Raw genomic sequence first — 12,880 nt, forward strand, 5'->3', positions numbered from 1 at the left:
GCTATTTCTTTCGCCTTGCCATAGACGTGCTTTTCCGGGAGAATTGCTCAATAAGGGACCAAGAAAAGTTGTTACGTAACGGTTTTTCATGTTAAAAAAAACTTCCCGAAACCTATACGAACCTTAGGGGAGTGTATCGAGCACAGAAATACTACGTAATGTGTCCAACTCGTTTTTTTGACAACTTGACCATGTCAAGCACAAGAAGACAACATGTTTTACATTGTAAAGAAGTCAGAATGCATGAAACATCATTTCACATCCCCTTTATTATATTTACAGCAGTTCTTTTAACCTGAGGTTATTTGCTGCATCATGACATCATACTTGTGAGGTCACAGTACTGATGTCATATTTATAATTATCTCAATTCCTTCATTACAGAAATGAATTATAAGTGAAGTATCATATACTATTGCACATATTTGAATTAAAGTATTCAGTATTGTGACCTATTGTGACATTATTTAAATCAAGATGAATTTTATGCAACAGTATTTGATTTGTACTGCAGACTTGTTGATTATCTGGAACACGTCATATTCTGACATGGTTTATTGTGTTCAGGTTGGATATGACTGCTTCTAGCTATGAAAGCTAAAGATCAATGAGCAGATTGGAGGACTTGATTGATCTTCTCTCTACTTGTCCTACTCTACTGTTTCTTTGTGCTAGTTACTTAGCTCTTACTTTGCTCTGGAGAGAATCAGTTGTCATATGGGATCAATGTTCTATAGATTTTTTTCTGTTCTGTTTCAGTTCGGTCTCTTTATACGTGAATAAATAACACGAGATACTGAGAATCCCTTATAGGAATGCATTATGGTATTTGCAGTTTGCAATGTATATAGGGTAAATGGATGTATGGGGAGTATTAGTAGAGTACAAAACTAAACAGATTGGACAAAATTACTTGGCAAAAAGGCAAACTACAGTACACTGTATCAGTGTGTATGGGTTTTATTTAAATATATAAAAATGAATAGATATTTTTTTTATTTGATCTGTTATTAAATATTTGTTGATCCTCTCGTGTAGTAATATTTCGTTGTCATTCTCCTACCTAAGCCATTGTGCATTTGTTGGGTGTAATGTTTGGCCACGCCTCCTTAAAGGAACAGTTTACCCAAAAATAAAAATTCTGTCATCATTTACTCACCTTCGAGTTGTTCCAAATCTGTATACATTTATTTTGAATACAGAGAAAGATATTTGGAAGAATGCTTGTAACCAAACAGTTCTTGGTCACCACTGACTACCATAGTAGGAAAAATGACAATGGTTGTCAAAAGTGCCCCAGGATGCTTTCCTACATTCTTCAAAATATCTTCTTTTGTGTTCAACAGAACAAAGAAATTTTCCCTAATATGGTAGTCAATGGTGGCCAAGAACTGTTTGGTTACAAGCATTCTTCCAAATATCTTTCTATGTGTTCATGAGAACAAAGAAATGTATACAGATTTGGAACAATTTAAGGGTGAGTAAATGAAGACAGAATTTAAATTTATGGGAAAACTGTTTCTTTAAATTCCTCAGTTTACACTATGTACTAATATACACTAGTTTTAAATTTTCTATTGTTCATTTTCCAAAGTTGGAATTCACTTTTGGCTTTGGCTGTATATTCACAATAGTAACACCAACTGAAGTTTAGGATAATCATTAATGTATATGTCGAGTCATAAGAAAAGATCTGTAAGGGTTAGGATTAGGATTAGGAAATGCCAATGATTTGGATAAACATCAAAAATATTGTTCAAAGGTAAAAGTTTAGTCGCGGCATTTTTGGGTAAAATTAAAGTTACAACCCTCAGTAAAAATGGGTGAAAAGTTACAACGTTCAGTAAAAAGTGAATTGCAATTTTTTGCTGGAGAAGACAATTAAACTCTGAAAACACAGAAATAGATATTGTATAATTTCACTTTCTGGACAATCGAGAAAAACACCAAAATCCTTATTTTGCTTTAACTTGCTTTAATAAACTAACTAGAGGTCACAGATTTTAAAAAGGAACTTGTTATCTGTTTTCAAAACAAACTAGTTTTTTTCTACTATGGCATGTCCAAATGTGTGCAAGGTGTCTACTAAACCACCAGGTGTCAGTGTACTGATGTCTTTTCACTGAGATGTAGTTAGCCAAGGAGGCCAAAAGGTGGAGTAGAAGCATTTTAATTGAGACCTCTCACAAATGCATGGGTTGTTAGAGCTCTGGTGCAACACATTTGTGTTACTTTAATGAAACAAATTTGAACACACAATCAACTCAAATGACACAAAATGCAAAATGACGTATAATGTGTTTTATTAATTAAAACATCCTGTTTGAAAGTCTACATCTTTATAGTCATGCCAAGCTGTAGAATATTTATTGTTGTGAATGGGGGTTGGGGAGTCTTGATATACAGTTTAGGACAAATTATTGGTGAATCTGTCAGAAGAGTCTCTAAACATTTACACATGAATCCACACAAATCACAGCCAGTTTGAAATGCAAATTAAACAATCAATACATTGATCTGCATGTAAAAAATCGTGTATGTAATTTTATACAACACTAGCAATAAGGGATTTGAATTGAAGTGGTATTTTAAGTGTAGTTATGAATCATATCTTTTGCATTGTTTTTGCTCTCTTCTGAGTTCTTCACTGTGGTCTTCCCCACACTCCTTACAGCTCTGAGGAGCACACAGTGTGCCACAGGTCTCCCTGTAGACTAGATGTTTGTCATGCTCCCCCCTTGGGTCAATTTTTTTTTTTTCACAAAAGCTTTTCGGTTCTTTCTGTTTATTTATTTTTCTACACGTGCATTCATGAAACACACACTCAAATCTTAACCACACACATGGCCTGATGTTTCTACATCTGGACAGTCATGGTCACCTCCCATCCCCTCTCTCTTTATCTCTCTCACTCGCTCTCTGTCCCCTGTTCACACATGGCTATTTAAATTCAAATTATGCGAGCGTGGCTTTCCTTTAGACAACCACCAGACTTCAGGAACCCCTGAGTGGAGGCAGACATATCCAATATAGAGAGATTATGCAGAGAAACAAAGTAGATTATGTAAAAAAAAGAGTATAATTCAGAGGCAATTCTGTGTCCATTTAGCAAACTTTTAGCAGAGATAAATGAACAAGATGAACCTTTGGGGATACACCACAAGGGCTTAAATCATCTCAAGGGGACCTGCTTTTTATTAATGTGACAAACTGCATGGGATCGTACCGCTCGTGGTTAACGTGACGTTTGAGATTCGGCATCGGTTCAGCATTATGGCCCATGCAGCGGCACACCTGAAAAAGGCTCGGGAACTGGAACAGCCCCCTGAGCTGAAAGCTCTTGCCAAAGCCAGAGAGAGACGCAAGCGACATAGAGAGAGAGCAGAGTGCAAACGCAAGGTACCAACACTTACAAACATTGTTCTAAGCTCGGATTCATTTGACCTGTTTTTCAGTTTGTCATCATTTAATGGAACAAAGAGCAGAACATCTTTAAAAAAGTCTTTAAAATATAACGTTTGTGTTTGAAATATACAGTGGGGTGATCAGCATAATTTCAGTAAAAATTAAACATGAATATCAGATTTGATTAATATTTGGGTTGTCCATCTTAACTTTTAATTACAAAATGCACCTTTGCTCAAAAGTGTTAACATGCTCACATATTTGCTGGCATTAGATATAGAGAAAGTAAAGCATCTTGTTCCATTAACCTTTTCACAAAGCTTTTTTTTTTAAACAAACCCCAGGTGTTCAATGTGCTTTTAGATTTTTAGACCCCGTTCTGTAGACGATATCTATCATAGGATGAAAGGAGGAAATGAAATATACTTTATTGTCCTTTAGGAAGGAAATTTGCAGTGGACTTCGTGCAAATGTATCCTTAATGTGGATGCAAATGTATCTTTAGTAATTCATTTGTGTAGTAGTTCTCCATATTAATCGGTATGTGTTTGTTGTAAATTGTTAGTTCTGGAGCATTGGGTGTAACAGATGTAGAGTTAACCTGCAAAGTTAATCTCTCTAACGCTCACTTGCATGCACGTTATGTGAGAGAGGTCCATGGAGTTCAGTGGGAACGAGGATGTCCTTTAAAAAAACGTTACCTTGAATTTACTCTGTTAAATATTTTTGATACTTTAATGCTTCTTTATTAACCACCAATCTTTATGATTAAAGTGATACTTCAACCAAAAATGAAAATTCTGTCATCATTTACTCACCTTGCTTAAATTTCTTTGTTCTGATGAACAGAGAAAGATATTTGGAATAATGCTTATAACCAAACAGATCTCAACACCCATTGACTCCCATAGTAGGAAAAATGACTTTATCATTTTTTTTTTGTTCTCTTGAACGCAAAAAAAGACATTTCGAAGAATGTAGGACAGCAAAGCGTTCTGGGGCACTTTTGACTACCATTGTTTTTTTCCTACTATGGTAGTCAATGGGTGTTGAGATCTGTTTGGTTACAAGCGTTCTTCCAAATATCTTTCTCTGTGTTCATCAGAATAAAGAAATTTATACACTTTTGGATTAACTCGAAGGTGAGTAAATGATGATCGAATTTTCGTTTTTGGGTGAAGTATCCCTTTAATTTCTAATGTCTATCACACATTATTTTATTTTTCATTATCCAATCTTTATAACAAAAGTAGCATTTTGCATTAAAACACAACCTCAATAATAGGCCTACCTAATGATTCATATGACACTATATGGTTGCGGTTTTTAGTATTTATTGTATTGCAGAAGAGCTCTGGGTCCTGTCAGCTGTTCCCCACCTGTTTCAGAGCACAGATACTGGAAGGGGCTTATGAAAAAGGATCATCCTACTATATATGTAGATTTGTCTCTAGAGCAGAATTTCATTGACTTAATTTGAAGTGATGACATCACTTTTTGTTATTTTAAATAACTTTAAAATATTGGAAAATTTCATTGACATTACGCAATAAACTGAGATGTTTATCAATGTGACTTATAATTCAGTAGTAAAATCATTAGTAAATCATAAGGACATAATTGATCTACAAACGACTGTTTCCTGAAAGTGACCTGTTTACATCAGCGTAGGGCAGTCGGTAATAGATGGTACAGTAAATACAGCAGTCCCGTCCGAGATGCCAAGTTTAAGATACCAAGTATCAACTGAAAAAAAATATTGCTCAGAGGTTGATTTCCTAGCTCTGGACAAAATTGCTAGGAGAAATAAAAATAGCAAATAAGACCTTTTTTAAATACAGTTCACCCAAAAATGAAAATTCTGTTATCATTTACTCACCTATATGACTGACTTTTTTTTGCAGAACACAAAAGAAGATATTTTAAAGAATGTTGTGAAACCCAACAGCGACGGTACCCATTGGTTTTGTGTCCAAACGATAGTGAATGGTACCGTCGCTTTCTTCAAAATATCTTCTTTTGTGGAAGAAAGAAACAACTTTGAAATGACAAGAGGGCGAGTAAATGATGACAGAATTTTCATTTTTGGGTGAACTATCCCTTGAAGAGTATGGAGATTGTATAGGCCTAGTCAAACTAATCTGAAACTGTGTAAATTTGATGAGAAATGTTTGCATTCATATTGAAATCTTCAACAATTTTGACGTTGGATTGCAGACTTGGCAAATCTGAGCTCAGTTTGCTAATATCTCTTCTAATGCAGGATTTAGGGGTATTTTTCTCTGGAGAAATATCTGACACACGGGTGACTTATGCAAAAGTTTCCATGTGCTCTACTTTTAAAATGAGCTAAAATTGAAATGTTAAAAAGATTTCATCGTGACTTTTCTTTCTATAGTACAGTACTTGTTCGCTTTTGTGACCCATTGTGACCTCTGCCCTGCTGATTTACTAATCATTATTTTCCCATTAATGGCAGTAAAATCTATAGTATTTTAACAGCGCCATGTCATTGAGCAAGCCAGTCAATGCAAGTTCAATATGTCAGATGTCTATAGTGGAAGTCAGAAAAGCTTGGATTTTGCATCATTGTCTTGTCAATGTGTTCAGCCTTAGGACAGAGATGACCCACAGAAGATGATTCTGATTCTGTCTGATTCACTGAAGGCTTTACTTCATTCATATAAACTGTGTTCCATTCCTCAACGCTGATGACAACTATATCATTATTCACATAGTATTGTGATATACAGAATTTTGATGACTTTAAGTTGTCCGGGTCATTCTGTATCCCTGGACTTCAAAAGGGAAAGGACGGGTTGCCAGTTGGCTCTTCTCCGGCAGGGCTTCGTCTTGCTGAGCCGGGCTCCCTCACATAGCCGCCTGGTCCTGAATGGGTTAAAAATAACCCAGCACTGGATCCCAAACGGGGTGCACGTTCGACCTGATATAGCAATGGGAGACATGTTTACGGCTGCAGTTGTCAGAGGCGCAGACAGGCGGGAAGACAAGAGAGGGACAAAAGAAGAGGAGTCCGGGGGTCTTCTGCACTACAGCCCACTCTTTTTCACATTGGAACAGGACAGGGACTTAAAGGAGCAAATAAGAGATAATGTTAGGAACCTGGGGAGAAATAGGAAGACATGAAAGTTTGGAGGATTTTGCATTAGTTGGATGGATGCTCTGAAGGTGATAATTGAATGGGGTTTGGGTTCCAGCTGAAGACTGAGGATAATGCAAAGCCATAAAGCTAAGTGCATGTGAGAACGTCGGAATCAATCTCCAGACGGGCAATTTGATGTTGAGTGGTTGGTTAACGCCGGAAAAGCAAGCGTGGAAACTCACAGAGGGTGCCGGGCGTTTCTGTAAAGAGCAGCGTGGGTTTTGATGCAAAAGCTTTAGGGTAAATTTTTACCATGGGCAATGCAGCAATGTGTAAGGCATGCGGTTCAGATAAAGGCCTGCGGACCATTGGAAGCGAACCATACCTGGACCGTCACTACTGCTCTGTGGAAGATACTGTGGTAAGGCCAAAATTCTCTAGTGGTGTATGTAGCAAGCATGATTCAAACTTATGTCAACCACATGAGCACCAGGGCTCAATGCTGGACTGCATGACTTCATCGGCAGTTTTGTAGCATCTGTTGTCACTGTTTTGGTCTTGGTGTGGGACGTTTGTTATACAGGTGCCTCACGTGTTGGGTTCTGACCTCTCTACCTCAAAGGGGGTAAGGATCATACCTCAAACATTCCGGTTAAAAGCATCTGGTGACACTGACACATTTATGTGTCACTCTCCACGCGACCTGAGAGGTGCTTATTTTCCTTTAGTAACCTTTAATCTTAAATACAGCAACCAGATCTTTGTATTGCAATTTTGCCAAAATCTATGGTTAGATTAATAAAGGTTGGCTTTTAAGTTTTATTAAAACGTCATTTTTTATTCATTTACACGTTTTTATTTTATTCATAATAATGCATGACAAGTACAGCTGTTCTCTTGTATTTGTTATTAACCGGTACATTGGTTAACATATTGCATTTGATTATTGAAATTTTTACTGTGATAATGTCATCGGTTATCACCGGTCTAATAAAAAGGTTAGTTTGATGAAATTTGAAATATTGAAAACAAGATTGATTTTCACATGGTTTGTCAGAAAAGATTTGGTGCATGCAAATAACTGCAATAGGTTTCCTCCCTCTCTCTGCTCTTTATGTGTTTGTTTTGATGTCAGCTGTCTTCTTTTTGTTTTCTGTCTATACTTAGCAGTCAAACACGCGTTAGTGATAAAATACACCCCCTTGTTGGCAAAACTTTAGTCACGCAGCTTTGTTTTGGTATATCCTTGTGGGGACTTGCCATAGACTTCTATTGTTTTTATACTGATCCAATAGTATTTTCTATCCCCCCATAAAAGCATAATTTTGTATGTTTATTAATCAATTTTGCGTTGACTGGTCTCCACAATCTAGATGGATCTCATATTTTACTGTACTTGTGGGGACATTTGGTTTTACAAAGCCTTTAAACCTATAGTAACCTTCACACAAATCTGATGACATTATTAGATTAAAATAAAGGGATATGACCAATTTATGAGCCTATATAGTACGTAGTTAGCACATGTTTCACTACACAAAGACACACACTGACATCTGAATAACTTGTTTAGAATCATTTAAGCCTTTGATTAGGCTTAAAAAATGGATGTGGCCGCAGTTCTTCTGTAGAACAGGACAACTGTATTATGACCATAGTTACATAACTGTATAAAAAAGAGAACAAAAATGTGCTCTTTAGTCAACTATTGTCAAGGGTTTTTTTGAGATTAATGGTGCATCTGTCACATCAAACACTGCAATATGTTTGTGCTGTTTAATCCATCAGTGTATAATGTGACATAATATGTGTTTTCTAATGTGTTTCCTGTTTGTTTCTGCAGTCGGACAGTAACACCAGCTTCCTGAGAGCAGCCCGGGCAGGTAATGTTGGCAAGGTTCTGGAGTTCCTTAAGGGCGGACAGGATATTTCCACCTGCAACCAGGTATTTTTTCTCATGCATAATTCACACAAAATTTTTATAAAAGTGACATAATATCTTAATTCCACTAAGGCATAGTCCTGGTTTAAGATAAGCCATGTCTGTGAAACCGAGCCATATTGTTAAAATTCAATTTCATTAACATCCTTTCTGACAGTGTTGTATAGTTTATGTGTAAGTGTATTTTCTCCCTGGCTTCCTTTTCACCTACATTTACTGGGTGGTGAAATAGACATCCATTAGATTTTCATTTAATTAATTTAACTTTAACTAATGTTAAAGGAGCAATGGGAGGTTTTAGTGCCATCTAGCGGTGAGGTTGCAAATTGCAACCAATGGCTCAGTCCAGCCCTCTATTTCGAAACACTACAGTGGCTGACACAGGACTAAGATGTCGTCGCGTTTTCGCTTTTTTGCCAAAGGAGATAACGTATTTACGAAACTCGTTCTGTAAAGCAGTTTGTCCATTTAGGGCTACTGTAGACACAACATTGTGAATTCCATGCAGGGGGACCCGTGCTGTATTATGTAGATCGAAATAGCTCAAGTGCAAGTGCAGTGTTTAGTTTGTTTATATAATTAAAATTGTGCGTTGTCTTATTTAAAGACAACGCACTGAGCTGTGTTGCAGTTTTGTTGCTTTATAAAAAGCGAATGGCATTAAACTCTTTAGAGTATGTTTACATGATAAAAATTTGAAAAGTTTTTCCTTTGTGTTTTTGAAAAGTTTCACGTTCACACGACAGCGTTATCTAAACGATCTGCATTTACATGGAGCCGGGAAAACATATACTGACCAGAACTGACCGTTTTATAAAAGCGCTTTCAATACACTTTGTCGGCGTGTATGTGTGTTTATAGTAGTGTGCACATAAATACTATGTCTCGTCTGGTTGTAGTGGTGCAGTAAATCTACTTTTTGCTGGTGAAATGATAAGTATGTCATGCGGCACAAACATGCAGCATGGATGCTCCCATTGTTGTTAGGGGAATACTCACTCATGCCTACAGAGACTGAACGCGTAATACCCATGCGTATGACGTCATCGTTTTTGGAAAACGCCACCTTCAGAGTTTACACGGAAACGATAATGCCGTCGTTTTCAAAAACTTTCACTTTGAGACCCATTTTCAAAAGTTTGCGTTTTCAGTCCCCCAAAACGCCGTTTTCGAGTAAATGAACAGCCAAAACGCATAAAAAGTTTTCCGTTTTTAGTTGAAAACGGTATGTTCTGTCGACTCTGTGTGGAACATAATCCTGATTACTACAAAATGTTTTTACAACGTTTTGCACATACAAATAACATTCTTATCATGTCGCAGAGAGATTTATTTACTACTCACACTGATTCATTTGAAAGAATCTGTATTGCTCTTTTGACATCATCACCCAGCACAATGCCAGGGAATTCTTTCCAGGATTTCAAAGCGTTTCTCTCGTATGTGTCCGGCAGCTGTTCACACCCCCGACCTTCTGTAACGTCTGCACTGCCAAACTCTCTTTCATACACCACATTGCTGATTTTAACCCTTCCTTGTCCTTACAAATTGTCCCCAGTGTAACATCAAAATGCATTTATAACACAAAATACAGTGATACCACATGAAAAACGGGATTCAATGGGGTTGCTTCTGTAGCTTAACTGGTTTGGTGCACTGTGCTAGCTTTCCCAATATCATGAATTAAGCCCTAGGAAGCATGTATCTTTTCAATAATATATATTTTTACAGAATTTTCGTGACATTTTGTAGGGTGGTTTTATGTAGAAAACAGTAAATCGCAAAGAAATTACTTTTCACCGATTGGGTCACATATATAGAATATCCATAATTTGTGATTTGTTAAAAGGATTATTGTACCGTTTACCCTTTGCCTATAATTACATAATGTCTGAATTTGTCCTTGTTCTTGTCGGGGATCGTGGTGAAAATGAACCCAAGTGCAGGCAGCTTTGGTGGTGAGAACACAATGACTTTAATAACAAACACAAAACAAAAACCCACAATGGGAAAAACTATAACAAAACAAGAATTCAAACAAAAACTTCCCACGAGGGGGCAAGATAAACAAGGTCCAAGAAATATAAATAATAAGTTCACAAACTTGACAGATCACAGCAAACAGGAACAAGGCAAGAGACAAGGCGACATAGTAACATAGCAAAACGAACGAGCACAGGACAGCAAACACAAGGGCATTAAACAGGGAGACTAACAAAGGATAATTAACAAGGGACAGGTGTCGGGAATGAAACACTAATGGCAGGCTAAATGAGGAAACGAGAGGGGCGGGGCCAAAGACGAGACCAGAGAGTGCGCATGTTATGTCAGAACCAACCTCTCTCCACACAAAACATGAGGCTCTGTCATGATCCTGCCAGAAGACCAAGAAAGACATGACATGATGAGGCAGAATCATGACAGTTCTGATGTATAATAGTTTTAACTGTAACATTGTCCCATATGATGTCATCAGGAGTCACCAGTAAGGGGCCTGCCAGTACAACAATGGACATGCAGTGACAGAGCTCTCTCTCTTCCTCTCTCGTGCTTTCTGTCCTGTTCTCTCTGAATACCCGCTGTTCTAATCCTCTCTGAGTGATATTGAAAATATAATCTGCACAGTTTTATCAGTTGTCTCGTTTCGCCCTTTCGCTGGAATACCTCTCGCCTGATGCAAAAAACTCCTCCAGCTTTCATTATCCAAATAAATGAGATTAGAATTTGTCCGGTTAATTCTCTCCGCTCTTGCCGATTCTGACTGCTGGCCGCACCGCGTTACACCGCGTGTCAAGATTTGCTCATCGAACAGAGAATTAGTAAATTAGTGAGACAGGTGGTGATGTTGAAACAAGGGGGATTGCGCGTTCAGTTCACAGTTGGAAATAAAGAGATTAAATAGGGAATCTCCCTGTTAAACATCTAATAAACTTCTAATAAACTCCCATTGATTTTCATTGTATGGACACAAAACCACTGAGACATCAAAATATCTTCTTTGCATAGAAGAAAGAATCATATACAGGTTTGAATGACTTGAGGGTGAATACATAATGACAGAGTTTTCATTTTTGGGTGAACTATCCCTTTAAGGGAATTCATGCACATATGAACTAATTTAAACTGTATTGATCTAGTCTCTCTCTCATTGTAGAATGGACTCAATGCTCTACATCTAGCAGCCAAAGAAGGCCATGTGGAGCTAGTAGAGGAACTTCTGGACAGGGGTGCGGTCGTGGATTCTTCAACCAAGGTACTAAATGCACATCAACAAGTTTTGAGGGAGGGGCATGTGAGCCCAAATGGTGAAAGAAAACAAGTTGGGAGGTATGCCAGTCATCTACCACTATGGTATGATAAGTACGGCTGGAGTCTAGTGACTTTGGCCACTCCTGTCATCTGTCACACAAGAAGAGAGAGAGAGAGAGAGAGAGAGAGAGAGAGGGACAAAAACGGGGACATATACACAACTGACCTGCAATCTACTGCATTAAAAGGATAGTTCACCCAAAAATGAAAATTCTGTCATCATTTACTCAACTTGAAACACAAAGGAAGATATTTGGAAGAGTGTCAGTAACCAAGTAACCAAACAGAACTCATCCCCCATTGACTCCCATGGTATTTCTTTTCCCTACTATGATAGTAAATGGGGGATGAGATCTGTTTGGTTACTGACATTCTTCCAAATATCTTCCTTTTTGTTTAGCAGAACAAAGACATTTATACAGGTTTAAAAGAACCTGAGGGTGAGTGAATGATGACAGAATTTTCATTTTTGGGTGAACTATCCCTTTAAGCACATCCAACATGTGATATAACCTCAATGACACATTCTAAAGTTTTGTAGATTTCGTGTCGGTCAAAAATGTGATAGACTTTTTGACCTGACAACATTTTTGCAATTTTAGTAATGCAAGCAATGACTAAATCAGCTCAGTATTCCCGATAGTATCATTCAATCTGAGCTTTTTAGTCTAGAAAAGTTATCTTTTTTCTTCACTTGACCCAAATGTTATATACATACAAACATAATCCATAATTCCATCAATTGATTTAAATGACTTATTGTTAATTGTTCCTCTGTGTATTCTTTTGACACATTTAAAGGCACAGTTTCTTTTATTGTTTTATTCAGAAAGGAAACACTGCATTGCACATCGCCTGTCTGGCTGGGCAAAAGGAAGTTGCAAAATTGTTGGTGAAAAGAACAGCAGACTTAAATGCCCAATCCCAGGTGAGAAAAATACTGTTCTATAACTTAGATATTTCAGTCTATGGCCTTAAACCAAATGCTGTATGTTTGTTACTACAGAATGGCTTCACACCACTTTACATGGCCGCTCAAGAGAATCACCTGGACGTTGTGCGATACCTTCTGGAGAATGGTGGCAACCAGAGCACGGCTACAGAGGTCTGTAATCTCGTGT

At 37.5% G+C, this 12,880-nt stretch overlaps 1 protein-coding gene across 12 annotated transcripts in view; it reads left to right on the forward strand.

The window, feature by feature from the left end:
• The window catches only part of ank2a (ankyrin 2a, neuronal), a 64,677-nt gene that overhangs the window by 10,081 nt on the left and 41,716 nt on the right, over positions 1-12,880 (forward strand). For 7 of the 12 annotated variants that reach the window (XM_057332774.1, XM_057332767.1, XM_057332775.1 and 4 more), the window contains exons 2-5: positions 8,352-8,453; positions 11,605-11,703; positions 12,589-12,687; positions 12,766-12,864. In XM_057332774.1, coding sequence (XP_057188757.1) covers positions 8,352-8,453; positions 11,605-11,703; positions 12,589-12,687; positions 12,766-12,864 — 399 coding nt within the window. Of the gene's footprint in view, positions 1-8,351; positions 8,454-11,604; positions 11,704-12,588; positions 12,865-12,880 lie in introns of all 12 variants that reach the window. The other 5 variants (XM_057332771.1, XM_057332765.1, XM_057332773.1 and 2 more) reach the window with 1 other exon arrangement.

This window comes from Triplophysa rosa, linkage group LG4, assembly GCF_024868665.1.
Source record: "Triplophysa rosa linkage group LG4, Trosa_1v2, whole genome shotgun sequence".
NCBI classification, from domain to species: Eukaryota; Metazoa; Chordata; class Actinopteri; order Cypriniformes; family Nemacheilidae; genus Triplophysa; species Triplophysa rosa.